The 17,346-nt window shown below is 33.1% G+C and overlaps 4 protein-coding genes across 5 annotated transcripts; 2 read left to right on the top strand and 2 right to left on the bottom strand.

Moving 5' to 3' along the window:
* LOC18783031 (agamous-like MADS-box protein AGL62) lies at positions 149–1,322 on the bottom strand. Of its 2 annotated transcripts, none has more exons than XM_020561113.1 (2): positions 1,007–1,322; positions 149–975 (listed from the first exon to the last, which is right to left on the bottom strand). In XM_020561113.1, exon 2 carries the CDS (start codon positions 939–941, stop codon positions 243–245), a length of 699 nt encoding a protein of 232 aa, XP_020416702.1. In that variant the 5' UTR covers positions 942–975; positions 1,007–1,322; the 3' UTR covers positions 149–242. The 2 variants fall into 2 exon arrangements, with proteins under 2 accessions (XP_020416702.1, XP_020416701.1); XM_020561112.1 differs by having other exon boundaries at positions 149–982; positions 1,014–1,322.
* Positions 4,247–4,834, top strand: LOC18783824 (auxin-responsive protein SAUR41). Its single transcript, XM_007216322.2, has one exon. The coding sequence runs from the start codon at positions 4,283–4,285 to the stop codon at positions 4,595–4,597; it is 315 nt and encodes a 104-aa protein (XP_007216384.1). The 5' UTR covers positions 4,247–4,282; the 3' UTR covers positions 4,598–4,834.
* LOC18783913 (auxin-responsive protein SAUR50) lies at positions 7,876–8,679 on the bottom strand. Its single transcript, XM_007217124.2, has one exon. It carries the CDS (start codon positions 8,522–8,524, stop codon positions 8,171–8,173), a length of 354 nt encoding a protein of 117 aa, XP_007217186.1. The 5' UTR covers positions 8,525–8,679; the 3' UTR covers positions 7,876–8,170.
* Positions 14,946–16,241, top strand: LOC18781802 (bidirectional sugar transporter SWEET5). Its single transcript, XM_007217218.1, has 6 exons — positions 14,946–14,985; positions 15,082–15,118; positions 15,237–15,453; positions 15,538–15,699; positions 15,936–16,055; positions 16,149–16,241. The coding sequence occupies exons 1-6, from the start codon at positions 14,946–14,948 to the stop codon at positions 16,239–16,241; spliced, it is 669 nt and encodes a 222-aa protein (XP_007217280.1).

Here is a 17,346-nt window from a genome sequence, read left to right as displayed (position 1 = left end):
CATTTATTTATGGAGTTATATCTTCGTTCACTAGTGAAGAGTGCACTGTGGCTATTTTGAAGTGCCGGCTCTCTTTACGCATATATATATATATATATATATATATATATATATATATATATACAAGTTAGAGATAAAAGAAGAAGCATCCCAATCCTCATGTCATAGATAATCAAGGTAGATAAAATGACATATGTAGTACTAATAGTTTATTATACATCACCAATAACCCTTGCTCCTAATTAATCACCCATAACCAAAAGCGATGAATAGTAATTAGAAGGAGCACTTCCCATAATCATTTGATTGGTTCGAACCTCCACATTGTGTTTCAACTTGTACAAGGCTGCCTTGTACTCTTCCAACTCCTCCAAACTACTCATCATCCCAATCGGGATCGGCCTCTCCCACCACGCATAACCACAACCTCCTTCTCGTCCCTCATAATCACTATTATAATAATAATTATTATTATTAATAGCAAAATTAATATTATTATTATTCTCCTCACCCTTGATTGATATCTTCTCTGCCTCGAGGTGCCTCGTAGCTTCCACATAGTTCTCAACTTGTTTATTACTACTTCGCATTGTCTTACCATGCAGCAAAGCACGATGATCTGGTTGACCTGCTGCAGCCAAGGGGGCAGTGTGGTGGCCAAGGTAGCAGTTGATGACCGCGTCGTAGTTGGGTGTGCCGAAGCAGAACACCTTGCCGTTGCTCGACACGACCATCGTCGCTATCTCTGCACCGCTCAAAACGCTGAGCTCGGCGGCTTTGTTGAAGATACCCTTTTTGCGCTTGGAGAAGGTCACGTGGCGCTTGTTCTTCTCTTCAATTCTCTTGATTTCAATTCTTCTTCGACCTTTGCTTCTCTTTTTTCCATCACTAGTATTATTATTGTCTGAGATCTCACTCTTGGGAATCTTAGTCTTAGCCATGGCCGTACTAGCACTCGTTATATTAATGGAAAACCCTAGAGATCGAGAAGGAAAATATGCAAAACCCTAGAGATCGAGAAGGAAGGTATGGAAAACCCTAAAATATTGTCAAGCAATATAGGTAAAGCTCTAAGTTTTGGCTTATGAAGAAGGTAAGTGATTTATACAATGGCAAGAGCCAGTGACTTGGTTGTGAAGCATATGATTAAGGTGTGATTTTGGGTAGTTAATTTCTAAAGCTTAGGCTAAAAATATGGATATGGAGATTGTACAATCTTTTATCATAAATATATGTACTATCCTGTCTTCAATTTAAGCAGAGTACTTAATCTCACCCCAAAATTACGTACTTACCTTTTTCATGTTGATTAAATCTTTTTACACAAAATTAGTTAGTGTTTAAGGAATAAGCAATTGTGGGTTTATGATTTGCCGATTCAAGTTTCTCCTAGCCCGTTAAGCCCAAATCCTTTACACAATAATCCTCTATAGAAGGGGAAACCTATTACACCCTAGTATCCCAATTTAAATGGGAGGAAATTTGTTTGCACTCAATTTTTGTTTCCGATTACCTTTATTTATTTGGACACTCAAAATTAATTACTAGTCTTTCAAGAATGCATCGTTTTATTCCAATTCAAAATATTTCTCTTTGGACACTAAGTTTTATTTTTTCACTTTACGAAAGTAATAATTCAGGTGGTGGTGGTAGTTTTCATTTAAAAATATGAGTTTTTTTAAATCTTTTGTTGTTTTGGGTTTTGTTTTAGCTTGTGTTGAGATCATAATTGATTTTCATGATGTACGCTTTGTAGTAGTTTGCATTAGCTTTAATTTGTTTCTTTCCAATGCTTTAATTTTTATTTTTTTTTTTAGGACCTTTTCTATAGAGGAGTTGATAATTTACTAAACTCACACACACTACATAGATACTAAGACTCGAATCCAGCACCTTGCCTGGGGGAGCAATTGCTCCAAACCATACACTAGTATATCCTTTACTTTTATTAATTTTAATATTTTTTTGTTTTTGGATACCGTATATACTTAACTAAAACATAGTGAATAAAAGTAGTCTAGCCAATCTGAATTATAAATTAGAAATGCTTTCAATTTTCCTTCATTTCAAACTATCTTCTGTTCTGTGTTTGGTGTTCCAGATTCTTTTGGTAAGTACGGTACGTTATTATTAGTTGCACACATCGTCACTCCAGAAAAATTCATTTGCAAAGCCTTCAAATTGTCTCATGTGAGTGGCTGGCTCCAATACTTGTCAAGTTACGATTTGTCCCAAAGCAATCTTTCCTTCAGTACAAATAAGCTTCCTTCTTGTACATGATGAATGCCAACAAATTAAAGGAAACAGACTGAATCATTTTATATTCATTAACCTTGGAAGATTATAATTAGTCAGCTTTCGAAATTTCTAGATTAAGGGGTCGGCAAGGTTGAATTAGTTTAGTGATATCTCATTGACTCATTCACGGGTTGCACGTAAGTCTCAGATGGCAAAGACATAAAATATGCTAATCAGGCAGCTTCAAGGTGAATTTACATGACAATTACAGACTAAAATAATAGTAACTGGAAAAATAAATTATTAAAGCTATTTTCAACTTTGTAGCCACGGCATGTTGCTTGCCTCCTCATAAGACAATGCACCTCAATAGTAACAAGTACGTACATTTCAACATTTGCAATTTAATTAAGATGTTAATGTCACAATCATCAAGTTAATTTAGGACCGCGAAAAATATCTTTAATCAACGCCTAATGGGGACATAAAGGGGTCGTTTGGTACACAGGCTTGGCTTGGACTAAATTTAGTACCACGTTTGTTTCATTTAATTCTAGTCTTAGATGGGATTGCTAATACCGGGCCCACCAAAAACACCTCCTTAAGAGGGGACTACTAATCCCATGAAGAAAGGGAGGATTAGCTAGTCCTATGTTTACCAATGTATGAGATGCATATATTATATTGTAATACTAATAACATATATTACTATTATTATTATTATTACATACACATATACTATAATGTACATATATACATGTATATACACATATACAAGTATATATATATATACACATATATACATATATAATATATATAAATACATATAGATATATACACATATATTATTATTATTATAATATACTCATATACACATACATATTAATATTATAATAATAGCATACATGTATACATGTATATATGTAACATATATTATATTATATATTAAGGTACATATATACACGTATATATATGTATATATATAAACACATATATACATATATAATATATAAATACATATAGATATATACACGTATATTATTATTATAATATTCCCATATACATATGCATATTAATATTATAATAATAGCATACATGTATATATGTAATATATATTATTATAATACATATATATAAGTATATATATGTGTATATATTATACCCATGTATGTATTATAATATACATATGCACACGTATATAGACATATACATTATATATTTATACTATATGTATATATATTATAATATACATATATACACGTATATACATGTATATTATTATTATAACATACCCATATATATTTTCTAATATAATATACATATGTATATGTATATGTATTATACCCATGTATATATTATAATATATAGATACACCTATATACACATATATTATATACATGTATATACGTATATATATGTATGTTATAATATATAATATATATACATATATTATACATATATTATATATACATATATATTTTATAATATATATATAATATATGTATATATACATACATATATAATATACATACACGTATATACATGTATATTATTATTATTATTATTATAACATACCCATATATATATATTATATTATAATATACATACATATATATAAATATATGTATATGTATTATACCCATGTATATTATAATATACATATATACATCTATATACACTTATATATATATATATATGTATGTACGTTTATATTATTTAAAATATATAATATTATTATAATATACTTATATACATATATATATTTTTGAAAAAATAAAAAAATTATAGTCCTAGTCCAAGCATACACCAAACGCAGGATAAGTGTTATCCAACTTAGACCAAGCCAAGCCAAGCCAAACCAGTCCCAAAACATAGTCCATGCCAAGACAGTCCTGTGTACCAAACGAGCCCAAATAGTACTAGCTTAGCATAGCAAGGACGCAGAGTACGCATGGCAGCCTTAAATTTGTACCGCTAGGGAGTACCGCGTTATATATTTGGAATTAATTGAATCACTAATCCACAACTACTTTCTTATTTGCTAATGGGGGTGAGAAGCAGTAAGCTGAGCCAGTTCATCGGCGCTCGAGGAGCTAAAAGACTGAAATTCCCTCCTCCGGTGGCACCTAGAGGTTATGTGCCTGTTTGTGTTGGTGTGGATGGTGATACTAGGCGTTTCATGGTGCATACCAAGTTGCTTGGCCATGCAGAGTTCTTGGAGCTGCTTTACAGATCAGCTGAGGAATATGGTTTTTGCAATGATGGGGTTTTGAGGATCCCATATGAGGCCAAGGATTTTGAGGAGTATTGGATGATCAAGAGGTCCAAACCCAAGATCTACAAGGTTGAACCAGTTTAATTAGTCATGGGTTTTTTTCAGTTCATTTCCTGGTTAGATGTAATTATCTAGGAAAAATTTGATGTTCATTTGCCAATCTTAGCTCGGGGATCAATTTGTTGGTGTCAATTTGCACTGTTCTTCTGGCTTGTGAAATGAAAATTATTAATTGGCTGCATTTCTTTTTGCCTAATTGTTAGAAAGTAATTATTGCTGTAAGGTGGGAGGCCTGTTCTTTATGGTCAGAATATTTCTAAATGAGCTGGAGTGTTCTGTATCTAGATGGTCTGCAGACTCTGCCCAATAATCTGCAGGCTCTGCACAAAATATAATCTTGCAGACTCTGTCGAATAATCTTCAGTGTATACGGAGTGGAAAGAAATTTAATGGTGCTTGTTCTTTAAGCCAATGCTTTAGTAAGTGACAGAAAATGGGATATTTTATTTCAAGATGGAAAGTAAATTCAGAGTCCCAAGCCAACTTATAGCTCAATATCATCAGCAGCAAAAGAAAAACACTTCATAGGCCCCCTTCACCTCCTTCCAACTTTCTGCTTATGCTGTTCATCATAGTTGGATTTTGGTAAGGTAGGATCTAGTTGTGCTCCGTGATCTCTTAGCATCAAGGAGAAACTCTTACATATCATCTGTATATACAACATTTCTTTCACAATAACTAATCACGTAATTTATATGTGAACTAATAACAAGTCACGTGATTAAGCTAAGAAAGATATATAATTAGAAGAAAAGTGTTGCATACACGCATGAATTCTCCCAATATCATCACATTTTGACTATTTGATTTGATTTGATTTGATTATGGATTAGCTCTAACTAAATGTTCATACAATACAAGCAAGTGATGGATGGTGAGGATAAGGGAGAACCCAAGTGTCACTGTAGAACTATATAAAACTAAAGTTGTGGTGTGAATTGGATCATTCATGTTGACTACAATTTTATGACAACATAAGCAAAATACATGAAATGAAGCACAAAAATGTATAAGATATACGTGAGCAATGTTCTCTACACAAGCATCAATTTGATGTCGCATTCTGACCTTGTCACAACTTGTCCTGATTGTTGCCAGTCATGGGTCCGGCATCTCTTTTGCCCATTCTGCTGTGGGCCAAAACAATTCTTCCTTCTATATTATGCCTTCCTTCCAGTGTATATTTAATATCTTTGGCTAACAAAATTTAGCCCTTCACTTTTGTTCTTATATTCCAACAGGTTCACAAATATATGCATGAGGTTTGAATTTAAGATCATTTGAAAGCACGCTAAAAATATGGACCAATTCCACTAACACCTCATTGGTGTATATTTAGTAACTTTGGCTAACTAAATTTAGTCTTTCACTTTTGTTCTTATATTCCGACACGTTCACAAGCATGTATTATCCCATGGGAAATTTTCAATTCCCATTACTTTTCTTTCTGAAAAAATCAAATTAAATAACTTGTCTATATCTTGATTTGAAGAAATTTTGTCCCAATCTTTGTATCCTGTGGGCAAGGCCCATGGTAACGCACACAGTTCAGTTTGTAAACTTTGTAGGCCGGCGCCAACATGCATTGGCTATTTGTGCCTTGAGCCATTGATGCGATTATTATTCTCCGTCTCTTAGCAATTAAGTGCGTATATCTAGAGATGTCAAATCTGCCTGTCAAATTTGTTGTGCGGAAACACTCTAAGATTTTGTCGTTGATAAATTATATGATAGCATATACACAAACTCTTTGAGAATAAAATACACACATTACAAAGAGAGTAGAACAAATGCACAAAGACACAAACATTTATAGAGGTTCAGCCTCTTGCCTATGTCTTCTTCGTGATCCACTCAATAAATTCACTAATATGTAAGAACAACTTTAGTTATAACTTCACTAGTATGAAAGTTTTGGTAAACCACATTTTTTTGGTTGACTTCGGTTTTCCTATTGTTTCTTGAAGCATAAGGTAACTTTTCCTATTATAACTTGGAGGGGTTTATAGCCTGTGGAATCGGCACATATAACAATTTGGAAAGTCAACATAGTGCTATGCAACGGGAATGTCACTGTGATGGTATCTTCAATCACAATGACATAATTGTTGTAGCTAAGACTTCTTTCTTCCGTAAAAATTCATTTAAGAATTGACAATTTAGAGAATTTGTGAGACCCTTTGAGTTTTTGGTGTATCTATGGTATAGATATGTTTGGTGATGCCATTAGCGTGAGGGCTTAAGCTATTATTTCCCGTGGTGACATTACTCATTCTGATGATCTGTGTTTTTTTTTTCCTCAACCTATTTCTTCTCTATTATCTTTTGAGAATATTTGATTGGTCCTTTGGCAGCACGCAAGAGATGGAAAAGCCATGCCTCCTAAAAGATTGCAAATTGCACAATTGCAAGTGAGACAGGATTAAGAATATAATATAATAAAATGGACTCGATGCGCCTATGTTACAGAAGCATCTCTAACTTATATTATATAATTCCTAATCATTTGCAGCACATAAACAATGTATTTCTTATGCTCTAAGTGAACTATTAAATTTAATGACAAATTGTACTTTACATTTGCCCCACCTTATACAGTTAATTCTCACTTTTTAATGTCCATAAACTTTGGTAAAACTTTTTTGTTGAGAGGGGATTTTTTCTATTAAGAAGGGCGATAACATATTAAACTCACACATAAGAGACGGATATTAGAACTCGAACTCATAACCTTTTTAAAGAACAATTGCTCCAAACAACTACATTGGTGGGTCCTTCGCTATTAAAACCTTAGTATAAAAGTAAATAAAGGCTACGAAAAGAAGAAAACGGTGTGCTTTTAATTTTTAATTTTTATGGCATAGTCAAGACTTGCAAAGGCAAAATCTAGGGGAGATTCAGATTGTAGTAGTAGGACCAAAATTAGAGGGGACCAATGCAGGACGTCCTTGTACTGTGGGCTGGATTTTTCCTAGCTACTTTCACATCAGCAATAATACCCAATTTCCATAACTTTTTTCTCTTATTTGACAAGAACTTGATGTCTGCACACAGCTAACATAGATCTTTTTTTTACCCTTTTGGGGCAAGAATTGAGCACACATTCATGCTTGTTTCCAGCTTGTAGTCAAATCCCTCAAAATCCTGAAGACCCTAACATTATCATTAGTTTTTTTCAATCCCTCATATCAAAGTTGATGCATTGGGGCACATAACAGATTTAAAAACTATATATATGTGAAAGGTGGAAAATAATCAAAGATTAAAATTATAATAAATAATAAAATAGAATAAAATTGTGGTTCATTTCAATATACTCCCAACCATTTTGATTAATGATAAACAATTGGTAAATAAAATGACAATTCATAACATAATTAACCAAGTTCCTTAACATGGTCGATCTCCATTCGCAGTAAAATTAAATGAAATGGGTTAATTAAAACAAACCTCACCGTCCAAATGGACATGCATTCACAAATAGCAGCCAAACACACACACACACAAACTAAAACAAAACATTAATTCCCTAATTATAGTCTTAATTTACAACTTAGCTAATTAACTTAATTCATTTCTTGTCAAAACACACAGAACTCAGCAAGTGTAGAACTCAACAAGCTCGTCCATGGAGCCCAACTGAGTCTCGGAGTTTTCCAGCATCCACAGCAAGTGCTCAAACAGCACCACCTCACAGGCCACCACCACCTCACCTGATGACGTGTCCACCAGTTCTTGGATGATGGGGTGATCAACGATGTCTGAGTTGACCAAGTATCTCCTCCTGGACTTGCCCACGTACACAGCATGAAGCTCCTTGGAGACCTTGCTGTCATGATCTGATTCGCTTGTTGCGGCAGCTATGGAGCTTGTGGTGCGGGTGAGCTTGGTGAATGAAGGCCATCTCTTTATGACTGACTTGAGCTTTGTTAGCTTCCCCACTTTTGCCATCTCTCTCAAGCTCAAAGGGTTTGTTGGGTTTTTGATACCAAAGTGTTTGATGAGGGTCTGAGAGAAAAGTGTGAGGAAAGTGTGAGGGAAGGTTCATATATAAAACTGCGGAGGAGAGAGAGAGAGAGAGAGAGAGAGAGTGTGTGACACTTGCATGCATGGCCCACTGTTTAATACCAGCTAAGAATGAAATATATTTGGGTGCAAAACCAGTTGCTGGTAATTTGGCGGGCCTTACACTTAGCTTGGCAGATGGATCTTTTCTGTGCTTATTAGCTTTTCTATTTCCTTTTTCTTATTATTTCTATTGTGGGGAATATGTACATAAATATCCTTCGCCAACCCATCATTAATTTTAAAATAGTAGTAGGCTAGAAGCTCAACACAGGAGAATGCTTTGTACATGTCTTTTTTTTTATATGGGACCATGGTAGGTGCATGATTTAATTTGATTAGTTAAGACTTTTATGTGTATTTAACTTGCAAGCTATCCAGCTTAAGACCAAAAAGAAACAACTTTCATTCACAACATTCATGTTTTCTAGAAATATAATGAAACAATCTTAGTTAACAACTAATTCAGATTTAAATCTCAAAGTTCTCAACAACTTTAGTACCAATCGTATTCATACATACTACGGTATGTTCATACATATACGAAAATATTCTAGACAAAGTCAACATTTTATCTTATTAGACTGTGCAATCAGAAGAATTTATGTAGTCACTCACCCGATTAGATTTTCATTTATATAGTCATTATTAGCAAGCATGAAAACCTAGTGGGTTTGTATATTAATAACAAAAGCTATAATTAATGGCATGCAAGACAATATTAGACATACCATATGATATGTTCATTTACTTAGAACCAAGTATGCAAAAGTAATTATGCAATATAGACATATATAATGAGTATTTTGATTAAACTTTAAGTATGGGATGGGTAATCATGTAACTAATAGATGGTAGGTTAACGTTGTTGGTGGTTGTTGTTCATGGTACTTATCAACAGCAACAAAATCAAGCTGTTTGTTGGTAAGCAGCCTACTATTTTCCAACCGTGAGTTTTTGTGTTTGGGAAAAAGCAAGGAAACAAACAACAAGATAAGCATCTTTTTTCCTGACCACTTGTACCAACTCTTGTCTTCACTTATATTCTTGTATGTGTTTCCAGCTTTTTCTGCGCCCAACAAACCTCCGCAAGATGTCATCCATGCATGGAATTATGAACTGTAAAGAAGTCTCTCATCGTCACTCTTATGGGCCTTGCAGTGCTTGCACCATCAATTGCTTCAACAATTCAACTTGTACCAACCTCCTTTCAAACCCACCACTATAAAATTAATAAATTTAAAATTAGTATTAATAAATTGCTAGCATCGATCGTTCATACGCTAGTTCCGATGATTGTTACAAAATCTAGAATGAATTTCAGACTCACTCGATGATCAATCGTTGGTACAGATTGTCGGTGTTTTTCACCATAGTTCAAAATCAAACGGTGCTTATTTAGAAGATTAATAGGATAGAATTTCTCTTAGCTTTAGTGATTCATAGACATTTACAACAATTGATAAATGGAAGGGTACACTAATTGAGTTAGTACGAAGGGAGAAAAGAAGAAACATAATAAAGTTTCATTGGGTACACTGATTGTTTGTTTGTGGACCGTCCAATTAATATCTATGGTGGTAAGAGGGCCATAACTAGGGACAAGGCGTTGTGTTGTTCTTTCTCTTTTATAATAATACGGCTGAGTTAGATGGAGCTAATCCAGTTGTCTTCCAACTTTGCTTGTCCCTCTCTTTTCTTTTTAGTTGGTAAATATTGAACTAGAAGCTCAATATTATCATACTAATTTAATTTAATTAATAACTTTATTATTTGTATAAGATAATTGAGTCTCTAAATTAATGCATGTGCTTAAGGAAATCATATAAAGATTTTGAGGGGGTTTGTTTCATGTGCTTAAGGAAATCATATTAATTGGAGGGTACAAAGCATATATATATGCTGTTTGAGAACTGCTTAATTAGCAGACACAATATGAGACTAGTTCGTTTGGGAGTGATTCTAGATAAGCCAGATTCACTTTTAGGGAGATGCATTTCCCACGTACTTCTCCGTATAATCACTTTAAGTGATTTGAAGTGATTATGGGAAGAAACACCTCTCGTCCGCTTCTCCATAAAATCACTTAAAACCACCTAAAGTGATTATATGGAGAAGTAATTCACCATAGAAGTGATTTTTGGTCTATCTAAAATCATTCATTATATAATATATTGATATTAACGCTTCATGTGCCAAGAAATCCAAGACTTCTCCTTGCATGATTATCAATTTGTGCAATTAAGTGGTTAATTAGCTGGACAATATTCACTCTTTATTCTTTATACCTACCAAATTACAAAGTTTTGAAGAAAAACAAAGCAAGTTGCAAATAGCAATGGAGAGGGATTCTTGAAGAATATATAAGTCCCAGACAATATATAATATATAATGAATAATACCACTTTTAATAAAACTGATGTATTTTGTGATTTGACATAAAATCTCTAGTAAACCAAAAATGTCTATGAGTTGGCTGCAAGTTGTAATTTGAGTCGGCCACACTTCAAATAGCAAAAATGTAGATAGTATTTGATTGTATGTGGCTCCCCCATTGAATGGGTGGACATGAGAAGAGACTCAAGTTTGGAATCTCTTTAAATAAACTCTTTAAATATTATAGAGAAAAATTGCTAGATCAACTGTTTATCCGTATATATTTTTTTGAAAGAACAAAAGAGCTTTGACTAATAAAATTGCTTTTATTATAAATATAATGTGTTCTTTATGAGTTTCACATAGTAAAAGCTTAGCCTGAGAACTTCATTAAGAATGCAATGAAAATATGTATCTTTCAATGTCAACGGAGTCTAGCGAGTGAAAAAGAGTATTGACTTTATAAATTAATGGTCTTAGGTTCAAACTCTCATGACGTCTTGACAGTGTTGTGCATGAGAAACTCTCATCTCCTTGCAGTTTAAAATAATAATAACACTCTTTTATATGATTAGGACTAAGTTTATATGAGCAAGAAAAGGTAATAACCTATTCGTTTTTAAGATCATTAAATTTAGCTGTGGGCCCAATTTCGAGTTGACCGACCAAACAACTCAGCCTGATCATTAGAAGGTTGGGTTGGCTTAATAATGAGCGGGTTTTGGGTTCAAAAAATTATAAATAACTTTGCACGTGTTGTGTTATGGGTTGAAACCAAAACTTAAAAGCAGGCTTAATTTTGAATTAACCAGATCAAACCGCACAACTCGATCACGTAAATTCTTCAAATCCTCATCAAGGACATCAAGTTTCGTTGTGGTTAATTCTCTTTGGCCTTCACTCCTCGTTTTAACTCTCTACACGTACAAATGGATACCGATATGATTAGAACCATTGTCGGCATTATTGGTCAGTACATCTGATGTTTGCTTTTCTTTCTTCTCTTTCTTTTCTCCATTTTCATTTTTTCTAGTTACTAATATTTTCTTGTTACTTCCTGCACAGGCAATGTCATATCTTTTGGCTTATTTGTCTCCCCAATGTAATCTGTCTCTCTCTCTCTCTCTTACTTAATTACAAAATAAAATCTAGGGTGACAAGCATAATAAAGTTTGATTGGGTACACCGATTGTTTGTTTGTGGTACACAAAGAGAGCCATAACTAGGGACAAGGCAAGAGGTTCCAATATTGTAACCACTCGTTGTGTCCCAATCTTGTTCTTCTCTTTTATAATAATACTGCTGGGTTAGATGGAGCTAATCCAGTTGTGTGCCAACTTTGCTTGTCCCTCTTTTCTTTTTGGTTGGTAAATATTGAACAAGGAGTAAAGGGTGGATCCAGAAAATTTTATAAGGGTAGACTAATATTTTTCAATGGTGGATCTATTATATTACCTTCTTTTTTTCTTTTTAAAAACAGGTTTACAGGGTTTTTTCTTCTTTTTTTGTTTTTTTGTTTTTTTTGTTTTTGTTTTGGTGAGGGGTTTACATGGTTAATTAGCTATAGGCTATAGATTTTTTTTTTTTAAATACAAAGAAAATGAGTGGTAGCAACTATTCTTCAATTAACAATTTTTAAATTTTATCGGAGTACACATAGATATAGGGAGCAGTCATATAGATCTACAATTGCATAATCACAAGCTACAAGCATTCAACAAAACCAAGAGACAGCTAGACTATATAAAAGCAGAGATCAAGTAATGAATAGATTAAATCAGAAAAATGACGAGTCATCAATAAAATCCTAGCAAATTGCATAAGAAAAAAAATCCCCAAAATTTAACACCCAAACTCTAAATCATAAAAAGCTAACAATAACAATTGAAATTGGAAATTAAACAAAAAGTAAGAGAGAAACTTACTAATATTAAAGAACCCATTGGATATAGGTTGACACAATTTTAAAGAAGAGGAGACCTAATACTTCTAAGCTCTCAAGTTCAAATATAAAGTTATAGCTTACATGGATGGCTAATAAAAAAACAAGATGTTTGATGTGTGTGGGTGCCTCTAGAGATGAAATCTTACGGTTGTTATAGGTAACTTTCAACAAAAAGAGGTGGACTATTTTTAATTAACTTGGATTTGACTTATAAAATTAATATTAATTTTTTTGATCTCCAAATTTAGCACTGGGCTAGAACCTACTCTAGCCTGTGCCTAGATCCGTTCTTGCAAGGAGCTAAATATTATTATATTAATTTAATTTAACTAATAATTTCATTATTTGTATAAAATAAATGAAAAAATTATGTGGGAGCCTGACATAAAAGTCCAAACCAGAGTTCAAACACGTCACACTAATTACAAAGATTTTAAAATCTTGTGAATTATAAGATAACTGAGTGTCTAAAAAGATTTAAGGCATGTGCTTAAGGAAATAATATAAAGATTTTGGAGGGTCTAAATTATCATGTGTCACAAAATGATAAGTTATTAAGTATTATGAAAAAAGGATCTAATTTTTTCTGCTGGGGGATTGGGCTTAAAATGTTTTAGTAAACCAAATATCTATGAGTTTAGTGCTGCTGGCCAGATTTAGCCTGAGTGGGCTGCAAGTTTTAATTTGAGTCGGTCACGCTTCAAATAGCAAAAATGTAGATAGCATTGGATTGTATATATGTGGCTCCCCCATTGAATGGGTGGACATGGAAAGAGACTCGAATTTAGAATCTTTTTAAATATTGTAGAGAAAAATCGCTAGACCAATAGTTTGTCCGTACTTTTCTTTTGTAAGTCCAAAAAATGATATGAACAAAAAACTTTGACTAATAAAATTGCTTTTATTATAAGTACAATGTGTTGTTTATGAGTTTCAAATAGTAAAAAGGCTTAGCTTGAGAACTTCATTAAGAATGCAATCAAAATATGTATTTTTCAATGCCAACGCAATCTAGTGTGGAAAAGGGTATTAACTTGCAGATTAATGGTCTCAAGTTCGAACTTTCATGGCATCTTGTATGATCCCTACCCCTTGTAGTTTAGAATTGTTTTTATTATTATTTATCTTTCCTATGAGCAAGTCTTATGTTCAAAAAATCATAAATCGCTTTGTTTGGGTTTGGTTATGGGTCGGAACCAAAACTTTAAAGTGGCTTAATTTTGTGTTAAGCTGATCGAATAGCCCAACTCGATCACAAAAGGATTGAGTTGACCTAATAATGAGCGAATCTTGGGTCTAAGAAATCATAAACCACTATATATCGAGTTAGGTTACAAAATGGGACCAAAATCAACCTAACCCTACCCAGATTAAATTATCTCTCAATTAATCTTGAAAAGTCACTTTACCGTTTTTTTTCCCTTTTTGGTATTATGTTGTTATTTCTTTTGGGGCCTCGTGTGTTTGTGTTGCCTCTCCTCTCTTCTGGGCCTTGTCGAAACCTGTTTCTCTTTTCAATTTCAAAAATAAATAGATAAATAAATAAAATAAAAGTGATATTCCACACTTAAAAATTTCGGCTCGAGGTTGTGGGTCTGCTCTGGCGTTGGTAGTGCGAGTAGCCAAACTCCCCCTAAACTTTGTTCAGAAAAAAAAATATATAGAAAGAGATATTACTCGGCATGTCATAGGTTCAAAGAAACAAAAATTAACTGAACATAAACAAAAATTAAGTTAAAAGTAACAGAAGAAGTTTAGTTTAAAAGAAACAGAAATAACCGAGCAAACCTTGTATTTCTGTGGATGATAATTGAGGCATGTCACTTACACCTCATCTGCGTCACATTTCATTTCCAAACAAAAGCTGTACAAAAAAACTGCTTTAAATAAACCTAAATTCTTCAAATCCTCATCAAGGACATCAAGTTTCGTTGTGGTTAATTCTCTTTGGCCTTCACTCCTCGTTTTAACTCTCTACACGTACAAATGGACACCGATATGATTAGAACCATTGTCGGCATTATTGGTCAGTAAATCTGATGTTTGCTTTTCTTTCTTCTCTTTCTTTTCTCCATTTTCATTTTTCCTAGTTACTAACATTTTCTTGTTACTTCCTGCACAGGCAATGTAATCTCTTTTGGCTTATTTGTCTCCCCAATGTACTCTCTCTCTCTCTCTCTCTCTCTCTCTCTCTCTCTCTCTCTCTCTCTCTCTCTCTCTTAATCACAAAAATCTAATCGTGTTACATGATGGCCATCACGGATGGAAATATTGCAGCCCAACATTTGTGAAGATAATAAAGCAAAAATCAGTTGCTGAGTTCAGGCCGGATCCTTACATAGTAACATTGCTCAATTGTGCTTTGTGGTCATTCTATGGTCTGCCAATAGTCCATCCTGACAACCTTCTTGTTGTTACGATTAATGGCACTGGACTTGTCATTGAATTCATTTACATCGCCATCTTTTTCGTATTCTCTCCCGGAAAAAAGCGCGTAAATAATGTTCAATAAATTCACTAAATTATGTGTTCTTAGACATATTAGTATCTTATAACATTTTGTTTTTTTTTTCTTCAGCGAAACATCATCATTGCGCTTCTAGTTGAAGTTGTCTTCTTTGCCGTTGTGGTTTTCATTACTCTACACTTTTTCCATGACACTAAAGGCCGGTCTATGATAATTGGGATCTTGAGTATTGTCTTCAATATCATTATGTATAATTCACCTTTGACAGTCATGGTATGTATAATTTCTATATATTCTAACCTACCTATTCATAAAAAAAGTTAATCATACCTTCAACCTAACTGACCATCGCGTAGCTCCGGCGGGGACCTTAGGGTTTTGCCTATGGCTTCGCTTCTTTCCATGTTGTGTTGAGGGGGATATGGATCAAATGACACCATACATGCTGCATTTTGAATGTCTTGGATTAAATATGTATGAAATAGACTTATATGATTTTTGGGTGGCAGAAAATGGTCATCAAGACAAAGAGCGTCAAGTACATGCCATTTTACCTCTCACTCGCAAATTTGTGCAATGGAATTGTCTGGACCATCTATGCGCTTCTTAAATTTGATCCCTACCTTCTGGTAATTCTCTATAAAAAATTAATCAAAACCTTTTTTTTTTCTTAAAAAAAAAAAAAACTAATTAACCCTTTTCTTTCAATGACAATTTGATAGCTTCCAAATGGTTTGGGAGCAGTTTCCGGTGCGGTGCAAATCATCCTGTATGCTACCTACTACAAGACCACAAATTGGGATGAGGATGGATGATGAAAAACCAAAATCTCAAGTTCAAATCTCTGATGTTTAGTCAAAGTGGACATTTTGTATGTACATCTTTTGAGACATAAGAGATTGACCTCTTTTGACAATTTGTCCAAGAATGAAGAAAATAAATGTTTTATGAAGGGCCCAAGTTATTATAATACTTTATTTGTCTATTTATTTTAATTATAAAGCAAAAGGCAGAGAATGGTGAAACATTCATAATACCATAAATGCCTTTGGTTAATCCAAACATTAAGAATTAAAATTATTAATTAAATGAGGATAATATGGTAAATTTACACCTTTTCATATTAAAAAAATTTAAATTAAAAGAAAAATCAGATAATGAATCCTATTTTTATGGAACACAACTACCCATTATCTTTTTTAAATCTAAAATAAATTTTAATTTAAAAAGCCTCTCGCAGGCGCGGAAGCGCGTGCAGAGAGGCTACTTTTAATTAAGAAAAATATTTTTTTGCAATCATTATATAGAAAATGACAATTAACGGATGAGAAAATGACAATTACTGCGAAGGGTCATTTATTTGAGAAATTAGCCCCCACCTTCTTAACTGAATGCATCTTAACACATATCTTCATAAATAAGGCCTTGCGAAAAGCGTTAGAGCATTTATAATGGACTCCTTAATTCACCTCCTTAGATAAATTGTAGGGAAGAATTAAAAAAATATAACTCTAACCATGCTCCCTATCCATTTCCTAAAATAGGAAACCTTTAGGAGCTCCTAAATCTGAGGAGAGAGAAAAGACTTTTAGTGGCTTCCTATAATTTAATGATGCTTTATTTAATGAGTATTTCAAACCTTTAATTAATGCTAATTATTTTATCTATATATATAAAGCAAAAGGAAGAGAATGGTGAAACATTCAAAATACCAGAAAATGCCCTTGGTTAATGTAAACATTAAGAATTGAAATTATTAATTAAATGAGGATAATATGGTAAATTTATAATTTTTCACAGTAAAAAAATTAAAATTAAAAGAAAATTCAGATAATGAGTCCTATTTTTATGGAACACAAATATCCATTATCTTTTTTAATTCTAAAATAAATTTAAATTTTTTTTTTAAAAACCTCTCGC

The sequence above is a fragment of the Prunus persica genome, chromosome G3 (genome assembly GCF_000346465.2).
Source record: "Prunus persica cultivar Lovell chromosome G3, Prunus_persica_NCBIv2, whole genome shotgun sequence".
NCBI lineage: Eukaryota > Viridiplantae > Streptophyta > Magnoliopsida > Rosales > Rosaceae > Prunus > Prunus persica.
Note: the sequence above shows the minus strand (reverse complement) of the source record. Positions and strands in the feature narration are given on the sequence as shown.